Source organism: Drosophila sechellia, chromosome 2L (assembly GCF_004382195.2).
Source record: "Drosophila sechellia strain sech25 chromosome 2L, ASM438219v1, whole genome shotgun sequence".
NCBI lineage: Eukaryota > Metazoa > Arthropoda > Insecta > Diptera > Drosophilidae > Drosophila > Drosophila sechellia.
In genome coordinates, this window is record NC_045949.1 from 14,099,328 (window position 1) to 14,109,900 (window position 10,573).

Consider the following 10,573-nt stretch of genomic DNA (forward strand, 5'->3'; position numbering starts at 1 on the left):
CAAATATAGGATTCATAATCTCTGGTTAAATTGCTCTATTGGGTCCGCATCATCGTAAAAAGCAAAAATGGTCGTAAAAACACAACCAAGACCACGCAATTGGTTAAATATTCAAAAGGCGAAATGCTGCTCTAGCTTTATGGCATTAAAATGTTTAGGATTTGAAAGAGAAATACACAATTATACTAATCGTGGCGCTTTGAATTAACAATCAATAATTTACATATTTCGGCCATATATTGACAGCTGCCACTGCTGCTCCACGCCTTCTTGGAGCATTTTTGGTGATGCTCTCATAAAATGCCCCCGTCCATTGTGGATTTTTGTCGTGTTCATTAAGAAGCTTTTGAAAGTTTCGCCTTTCAAAAACCATAAAATGTTTATTTAGATGCCACTTTAATGGCGGACAGAGTCAAACGTTTTATAGCTTCCTTTTGTTTCACAATATGGTTTTAGTTTATTTTTGGAATTAATAGACTCATTTCTGGTTTAACACAAAACAATCGAGTTTCAATTAACCACACAAAAAGTATATGTCGTTCTCGCTCTCCGGGTAAACCACAAAATTAAGTGGCTAACAGTATTTTGTGGCCACAACACATTACAAACCACACAAGCGAACTGAAAAAAGGGAAATTATAATAGAGAACCGCGTTTGCCCATATCCTTTTTTTTTGTACGCGCTTGTCTGCCGCGCCCAAGCGAATATCCCCAACAGACAAATAAGCAGGGGTGCGTTTTTCACGGTGCGGGGGTCGTTTCCGTTTCGGGCTTTTGTTAGCATTTTAGCAGTTCATTTATGCGGCTTACAGGGCGAGCAGGCGGCACATGTGACCGGAAAAGCCCTTTTAGTAACACAAAATGGTCACCAAAGTGGTTGAGTGCTTGTTAGTTTGCGGGATGTCTCGGGAATAATTTGAGATGTGACAATGGGTTTGGAAAAACTTTCTCATTCCTCTTACAGAGAACTATTTGACTATATATTTACTAGTCATTTAAAAGGTATCAGTATCTATAAGTATGCAATGTTTTGCTTAAAGTAAAAACCCTATCGCTTTCGTAGATCCTGCTTTTCTAAAGGTCTAAGTATTTGTTTTATTACAACGTTTAACTTTGAACTACTCAACAATATTAATGTATTCCTTGGTTGAAAGCAATAATAATAAACCAAAATGCATATGTAATTATCCGCAGTGCTGCCATTTGTATGCTGTACCCTCTTAAAAGATGCTGCAGTCCTCGGCTGCATCTACTTACCCGTTGCTCGATTGCAGTTGAGCTTTCCCCCTTGCCACGCTTTCTCCTATGCTTTTCATCTTTTTACCCTTTGGCCACATTTTCCGGGCGACTTTCCCGCTGTATATGTGTATGAATTATGTGCTGCACACTTTTTAACCCCTGGCATATTTTACAAGCTGCTTTACTAGCCCCGTACTTATACTTTGGTCTCCAATAAACATACAAACGCACTTACCCAGTGTTTGTACATGGATGTCAGGAGTGTGTGTTTGTAGGGTTTTGTGTTTTTTTTTCCTGCTCGTTTGTCGTGGCCTCAAGTGCGCTGGTGAGTTCATAAATTTGCCCACTGGGGCGTATGAGTAATGTGCCAAAGGGGCTTCGCTTTCTTCATGTAGAAGTGTGTGCAACACACAAAAACGGTTGGGAAATGAAAAAATCTAAAAGCCATAGGCCAACAGGCAACATATGCAGCCTTCAATTTAATATACTTTACTTTTGGAAATTGTTTTCAAAAGGGGCGAAAAAGCTTAAAGCAAAAGAATGTAAGCTGTGTCTTTAGATTGCATTTCTTTTATACAGGACAACCCTGAATACGTTCGAGAAACCTCAAACCTTTTTATTTTGTTCATAAAAATGAAATTTAAGAAAAACATTGTATTTTTAATACATCACGATGTACACCATGTTCTACAAGCTGCCAAGCATTTTAATTTCCTTTTCTTCGCAATCTCTAAGCATCTAATGTTTATTGCCCATTATTATAATTGCGCAATCTTTGCGATGCAAAAGGTGTCCCGGTCTTGGGCCAGTTTTCCTTCAGTTGGCCACATCCGGTCAACTGGCGGCGTTTATCATAATTGCAGTTCATTTGCATGCCCGGGAAAATGCAGTTCGCTTTTCACATGTACACTTTTTGCCGCTGCTGCTGGTGCTCCTCTCTTCATCTTTTCTGCTGTCGCCTGTCGCCGCCTCTCATGCGGCAACAGCAACTGTCGCCGTTGCTGTCACTTGATGTCGCAACGCATTAGAATATGTTGCATGTTGCCCCTGTTGGCCCACTAGCCGCTCGTCCCTGCCCAGCAACTGGCAACCTGCAACGGTTGCAGTTGCATATGCAATATGCAGGCGCGGGCAAATTTTTATCTTATGACAGCTGCTGCTACCTCTGTTTTTTTGTAATGCCCTTACTGAGGGTACTTACATGTTTTCCAAATTCTGTTCAAATATTATTTACAATTGATTTTTATCTTCATAATAATAAATATTAAATGTAAATGTTTTTAAATATTAAAGTGTAATTTAAGTTATTAAATAGTAAAAGCGAACTAAATTAATAATTAGTTAACTTAAGTTACAAAGTTTCCTCTGTTTTTTCCCATAATGTTTTACTTTCTTATCAAGGATTAATTGTTGTTAGAGCATTTATTAAGTCGTTCTTCCGTTCCACTTCTGGGGCGCCTATGCTGATTCAGTTGCAGTTGCTAGTCGGAAAAAATATGTTGCTGTCGTGCCCGGATTGTTGCTGTTGCTGTTGCCTTGTTACATGTTATGCCCTACGCACATGCGGCTGGTGGCGTAGCAACACACAGAGTCACACAGTTGCTGCAAGGAGGAAAAGGCGCCCGAAAACAAATGTCAGCTGTAAAAATCATAAATTTAATGCAAAATGCAAAAACGCTTTGCGCTCCGCTGGGCTTTTGCTCTCTGACAGGTGACCCCTTGCACCTCGCAGTTGGTCCACCCTAGCTCACAGCACTCTGAATTTCTGCCGCTTCTAACTGAAATATGATATATGCGAGGTTCTGGGCGGAAGCTGCCACAATGCTGCTTCCTGAATACTCTAAATGAAGGAAAAATTAAGGATTTAGGATGGCTGTTATTAATGGCATGGATATGTTGCAACTCAGAATTTAAGCTTGAATGCTATGAATAAGGAGAGATGATAAGGGAAAAACACCTAATCAACTCCTTCTATTGTGTTCCACAGACTTATTAATTAGTTGAGCTAAATCCATAAAATATTCGATATGCTATTGTCCAGATATGTCGAATGGCATTAGGCTAAACTATAGTTATAATAAACACAACATAAATTTCAATCAGAAAGCGAAGCGATCTTCTTGTTAGGTTCCACACGCATAATACCATAGGTAAACAAAGAGATTTGAAAAAAAAGCAACAGAAATACCTTTGAAGATAAAGCCAATCAATGATGTCACGCCTTCTTGTCTTTTGGCCATTAATGTGGGCTGAGAGCTAATACGGCAGTGTGTCTTGACACTAAAAGCATTTTTCCGTTCGACAAAATCTTTGTTGTTTACATTTCGCCTTGAGCTTTCATTAAAAACAAACAGAAATATATTTCATCGAATGACAAACAATCAAATTAATTGCGTTTTTATGCAAATTCGAATGGAGAAGAAATAAAGAATTCGAAATGATGAAAATTAATTGCCAATATTAACGCGTTTTAACACAAAAAGTATGTTAGATATTGTATAAGCGATAACCAGCAGCAGAATCAGCAACAATAACAATAAAGTAGCATTCAAGTAAATGTTTATATTTTTTGTCCCCCCTTTTTTGTGAGCTTCAAATTTGTTATTAATTAACATTCATTAATTATCATCAAAGTGACTCGGAAGAATATAGCAACTTGCCTGCCTTTCGTGGCCAGCGCTTAATTTATAACTTATAAATATGCAGCAATTTATTTAACACGATGCATGCGTTCGATTTGGCTCGCAAATGTGGCCAGTGAGTGAAATTTATTGGGGTATTTAGCGATCGGCTTTAATAATCTGCGCAAAGTCTTCCAAAAATTTTAATTTATTTTTAAGAGCTCTTGGAGTAAACCATACAGTACAGGAACATGTCTTTATCTTGATACTTTAATATCCCATTTCAGTTTAAAGTAACTTTCCCACTTGTTCTTCAGTTAATGGCTCAAATCGATGCACACTTTCCAGGTGATCCGCGATTGAAGCTAAATGAGTTATTCAGCACCTGCAATGGACCAGTAATTGTGTTGTTGTGGAAACCCGTTCGCTTATAGACTGTATAATTTGATTACCCTAATGAAATGTTAAAAGTTTTGAGTGATCATCTGATCCCAGGTAGTTTTTCGCTCACCGGTTCTACGTGACTCCATCCGGGATGCAAGATTTGCCGAGAAATCTTGCTCGATGTATGTTATAAATATAAATATATAATTTATATTGTGTCGGCACGTTGCTGTTGATGGAGCCACTGACGCGCGATGCCACCCAGGAACCTCCCCCCTTGATCCGCCGTACCCCTTGGACGAATCTTGGATCCCCATCCAATATGGAGCTCAGCAGCTCTGGAAGATCACCGCGGTCCGATGTTAATGGGCGTGTCAACTAAATTATGAGTTTCGCACACACGAACGAAAGGCGGCAACTCAGTACCGACCGGTGGAGATCACATCCAGCTGGGTATTAAGTATATGGGGAGCAGTGGAAAAATGCTTAAGTAAATTACAGTGCGTGCAAATGTGCTTGTGAACATGAAATTATAATGTAGCCCCGAACCGAGCGTGTTCCGTTCCAAGCCGCTCCAATTTACAATTAGTCGATGTTCTGCCCGCCCTGGTCCCCTGCCCCATCACTGGGGGCTTTAATCAATTCAGCTGAGTACTCGCATGTCTGAAATAAAATATAATAAAAAACGAGGAATAGGGAAAATAATGATGAAAATTAACAACCAGAAAGCGGTTTTCATCTTAAGTGCAGTTTATGCTTGATTATTATGTTTGCGGGACGAGTTTCCGGGTGGTTAGGCATCATGTCTCGCACAGATGCCAACATAAATATGGCAATTGCGAGTTCGCCTCGGACCCTCTGACTAAATGAGTTAATTTGGTAGCCAGGCTGGGCCGAAAAGTCAATATGCTCGTTGCCATTTTCCTGGCCATTGGAAATGCCTCACAGAGAACGAGTGATGTATTCCATTTTGGTTGCAATCAATTTTTGGCCTCCAGTGATATGTCAAACATTTTCCGATTCAGGATTGCATTGCATATTTTTGGCAAAATCAAAGTTCATGCATTCATGGAGTATAGCAAGTGCCTCTCAGCGAAATATGTACTGTATTTTCAATCAAACAGATGTTTGTTAGCCTTTGGCTTACTGCATATCAATGCAGCACACAATATTGCATGAAATAATAGCCAGCTTAATCATGAGCAGCTATCAGTCTAAAGTTGTAATTCAAACACGAAGATCCATTTTAAGCATACGTTAAATTAAGGCGAAAAAGTGGAAAGGTCAATATAAAAACTAATTATGTATTAAATTTCACACTGCTAAGTATAATAATGGTTATATTATAACTATGTTAGAATAGACATTGACGTTATATTTATTGAACTGAAAAAGCTGGGATCCTGTCTTTATTACTACGAAATATTTAAGAATATACAAGATTTGAGGTATAAGTATTTTAAGTATCTTTAATGAGGGGCAACTAAAACAAATGGATGCAAATATCATTGTTTATGTTGAGGCATTAACGCGTGAAATCGCCACATTTGAAGCACTTGCACTCGGTGGGCTCCCGAAGACGTATGTCCATGCTTCCCATTTCCGGCGAGGTCAAACGGGTGCCGTCCGGGTCATAGCAGTGGGTTAGAGTGATGACCTTTTCCTTGAGGAAGCTTTCGCGGCAGCAGTAGCACTCCTAGAACACATGGAACCTTAGAGTCCGCTAACTCTTTAGAGGCAGGATTGAAACTCACTTTCAGAAACCCCGTAGGCGTTATCACCGATGGTTGCACCTGACTGTTGCACAATCCCTCGCATTTGTTGACGATGACGTCGGCATTGCAGGTCCTCTGCATCCTGCCCAGCTCGTCGAACTCCTCCTTGATCAAGTGGATCTCCGACTTGAGAGTCTCGCAGTTCTCGTCGCCAGTGCCCTGGCTATATCGCAATGCCCTCAGGCATTGGGGCACTAGGATTGCGGCCACGAAGAGCAGTTCCTGGACATGCATGCTGACCCACTCCCAACGCCCAACTGTTTGGAATCGCTACACCCGGAGGCTCTTTTATACGGAAGAGGGCTGGACCCGATTGGATTCCATGATATATGTCAATGACTGGCTGATGGAATGTTTGTGTCCTGCCCAGCGGGTGAAAATTTGGTCGCTCAAGTTGCGGTAGGACATGGCAATTTACACATCGCTTTTGTGCTCCGTTAATTGGTAATTAAATCAAACGACTTGACTACAAGTAACGATGTCGACTGTATCGATTCGATTTTTTACACGCTAAGCCAAATCGACAAGTACGGAATACAAATATTAAATAAAATAGTCTAATTGCAAAAAATGTTATAATATATAATTTTTATATTATTTGTTATATTACAATAATTACGAAATAAGAATATAAAAAAGAATAGTCTAATTGCATAAAATGTTTTAATTTATAATTTTTTTATTATTATTTATATTACAATAATTTATTGGTGTGAGCAATAAAGTGGCAAATACTTTCAGCCTTAATCTTAAACGCGCTTGTTATACAAGGGGCTTTCCCGCAATTTTCCGGCCACGTAAACAAAAAATGAAATTGCAATCTGTCTGAAGTTTTCCACCTCTCGTGTCTGTTATAGCCTGCTTATGGCCCTGTTGGCCCTCCTCCCCTGTTGGCATCGTCTTTGTCTCGTCCAATTTCGCAATAACCACATTCTCTCTCCCAGTATCTGTAGCTGTATCTGTATCTGAATCCCTCTGTGGGCCCGACCATCGCCTTTCTCCACTTCACTCCTCTGTGGGCCATGGTCGATGGTTGCGCTTTAGAATCATCGACGCAAACGCAAAAAGTCTCAATGGCGCAGTAAATTATGTTTTATTATGCAATAAAGTCAACCATAAAAACGCTGCAATAAATTAAATTAACTACTAAAAATGCTGATTTTATTTTTACCCTCCGTTTGCGAAATTGTTGTTCAGTCAGTTCCGTCTCCCCATATATGTATACACACGAGTATTTGAATACATAAACAAGGATGCATGCTTGTGTATCTATCGCTCGGCGCAAAGTTTTGTTCTGAATTTTTGGTTTACTGTCTGGATTTTTGCCTATTTTTCCTGTTTTTCTGTCTGCGAATAGTCTAAATGGTAGTTTGCTCGGGAAAACCACGGCGCTTAATGCTGGAACTCAAAGTGTGACTCTGCAGTTCTTTTTTAAAATAGAAAAAAATATAACTCTCAAAACTTATTTACATTTCTAGACTATATGGCAACTTTAATTCTTTAAAAAAATATTTCTAATTACAAAAATTTATTTACATTCCTTATTAAAAAGCTGAATAATATGCGGCTTAAATGGCGATGTTGTAGAAAAATTCGTTAGTATGTTCCGTTCAGATAAAAAAAATTTGGTGGTGCCACAATGCAGCTCAGATCAATGTTCAAATTAGTGGCATTCCCTAAGAAGTCCCGACATCAAAGGATAACCAAGGGTAAAAAATACATCCTGCAGGCTTCGTGTCCATGAATGAAATCCAAAGCGACACACGACCGGCAGCAGTAAAACAAAAGCGCAATGCTTTAAATGAATAAATATGACACATAAATACCATCCAACAATGGATAGCCCGTGTGTCTCTCTGTGAAAAAGGAAAAAACAACAAATTCAACAGATTCGGAAAGGCAAAAAAAAAAAAATACAAAAAAATCGCAAACATCGTAACAACAAAGCCAACCGACCAAGCGACAGGGACCGACAGTTAATTCCGCGAAAGAGGAAATTACAATTCATGCCCTTTGGCAGAACTCCATGATTATCAGATCGAATTAGTGTCTGCCTGGGCATCTCGTCCTCCCGTCCTCCAATCCTCCTTCCGATCCACGGATACTCTGTTTGTCCTGGGGCCACATGAGCCCCACACATTTTTTTTGTGCCGCATTCGGTGGCGTTTCGACCCTCAACCGAACCATTTGAATGAACTTGGACCGGCTGCTCCTTTTGTTTCCCGTTAACAAGAAATACAACAATTATGAGTGTGTGCCCCGTCTGGCCGAGTCCTGTGGAACCTGTCGTGACCAGAAAGTTGCCCTTATTTTTTGGTTCACCGTGCGTTCATTTCGTTGTCCGCAGACAAGAAAAAACGAAAAAATATGTGGTAAAAAATACAACATTTTGACTGACTTGGCTGGGAGTTGTCATTTAGGCGGGAAGTGGGCGTAGCCATTGAATTCGTATATTAAATAATCGAATTTGATAAAAAAAAACCATCGTTTTCAAATAGTTAAATACCTAATAACATTTATATATGCGATGTCTGGATTTTTTCTAATAGTTTTTTAATTTCCCCCAATTGATTGGTTTGCCCTTGCCTAATTGATTTAGAATTAATACTTACGGTCCGTGTCTCGTAACGCCAGCTGTAGAAACATACTAGAAAAATGATTATCGTCAGACACATTAATTAAATTAAGCCGACTTTGGAGCCTTGAGGCTGCCTGTCTGATGACTAGAGACTGGGAGTGAATCGGTCTGTGGTGGCTCTTAGTTGGCCAAATCGCTGTTGACTCATTATGGTAAAGACATGTGTTAATTTATGTAACTTTCCCAAACGGCCATTGCGACGTTCATTAATCATTTTTTTAGTTTCGAGATTTTCAAGTTGGCCCCATGTCTCGCGGTGTGCTGCCTACTCTTTTATGTTATTTTTAGTTAATTGTTTGCGCTGTAAAATGTTTATGCGTTTTGGCCAGCAGCTCGGTTCGGCTGCCTTTGCCCTCTTTGACTAATGTGTGCCGCGTGTTCACATTTTTGTCTCAATGATTTATAGTTGTCCGCTGGACAAAGTCATTTTTGCTTTGGAAGCGGTTTTGTGTGCCTGCAAAACGTATCAATCATATCGGAAATTAATTTTGATAGCCACATAAAGCTAGTCATATAAAAAAAGGTGGAAAGTGGGAAAAACAAAGCAACGTAATGCAGAATCCTCAGTTTTGGTAATTACCACCTAATGGATTTATTAATTTTCTATCGAAATTCATTTGAGGAAAATAACTTAAGACTGTTTTCCATAAACAATTTGGTAGTAGTACTTTACAAGTGCAGAAATAGTGAAGCGAAAGTAGGCAGCTCCACCGATTTGCCCGTTAGCCACCTATCTCTACACTGCCCTGCATAATTATGGTGCGTATGTGGCCCGAACATTCAATCTGCCTGCCCCATCCAAAGCTTAAAAACAAAACCCCTAATCAGCATTAAGGCGCGCATAGCCTATTATTAACTTGATTACAATTCGGGATAAGCGAAGGCAGCCAAATCAGCTGGGCTATGTGTGGGTAACACCCCGGCGATCGGCGCAAAGGGAGGGTCTATATGGTGGGAAGTGAGGATCATTTTGCACGATTTACGAGATACGAGTTGCCAGTATATGTATGTAAAGTCGAGTACCCGGGGCTAGAGTGGCGGATAATGGTTACGGACACTGACGATGAGTGGATGGTGGCTTCTACTCTCTCGCCGTGGAATGGAATAAAGACTGCCCCACCGTCGAGCACATCCATCAATCGTGATGGATAACTGACAGTTTGGGGAGTTGCGGGTTCTCAATTTTCATGGTCAGGCTTCTCGGTGAAATAAAGAAAAATTCCATTTACCCGTAAACCCAATTTGTTGATCATTAATCATTGATATATGTATACGGTCAACCCGTTCGTCTATTCGTTTAGTTGCTGCGCTTATTTGGCTGTTTAAATGTAGCATTGACCCAATGGGGAATTGAATTGATTGCGCATGTGCCGCGATAATTGGCATAAATTAATATGGCCAACAAATTTAATTAGACATAAATCAATGAGTTTATTAAACAGTAGCCAGCAGACGGCAACCAGCAGCCAGCAAAGCAAACCGGCAGCCAATCATGCCAAACCGTTTTCCACCAATAAACTGCCGCAAATTGGCTAATACCGAATGGCGTTATATGTCGAGCCCAGAGTTATGCCCGTTTCCCTCTGTCTATCTTGCCAACGCCCACCAGTCTCGGCGCGCACATTAAAAATCAGTTAAATTCAGAAACACTCTACCCACTGACGCCCCGCGCCAACGAAAAATGTCCATAAACAATTTCCATGGCAAAAAGTCCGACCACGACTCACTGGAATCGAGGGACCTCTCACTGTGCCGGCTGTCGAGAGACGCAGCTGGATTCGAACTGGTTATGTGAACGGACTGGACTCGACTTCTGTGTGCGGTTGGATGTGCCACCAAAAGCCATTTGGCACATACATTTCAAACATTTATGGTTATTATAAAGCATTTAACATTATTATGGATGCCATGGGGCA

The 10,573-nt window shown here is 40.2% G+C and overlaps 1 protein-coding gene across 1 annotated transcript; it reads right to left on the reverse strand.

Annotated features, from left to right (window-relative positions):
• Positions 1-5,686: 5,686 nt before the first annotated feature.
• LOC6611273 (partner of bursicon) lies at positions 5,687-6,531 on the reverse strand. Its single transcript, XM_002035792.2, has 2 exons — positions 5,999-6,531; positions 5,687-5,940 (listed from the first exon to the last, which is right to left on the reverse strand). Exons 1-2 carry the CDS (start codon positions 6,251-6,253, stop codon positions 5,770-5,772), a joined length of 426 nt encoding a protein of 141 aa, XP_002035828.1. The 5' UTR covers positions 6,254-6,531; the 3' UTR covers positions 5,687-5,769.
• Positions 6,532-10,573: the final 4,042 nt, after the last annotated feature.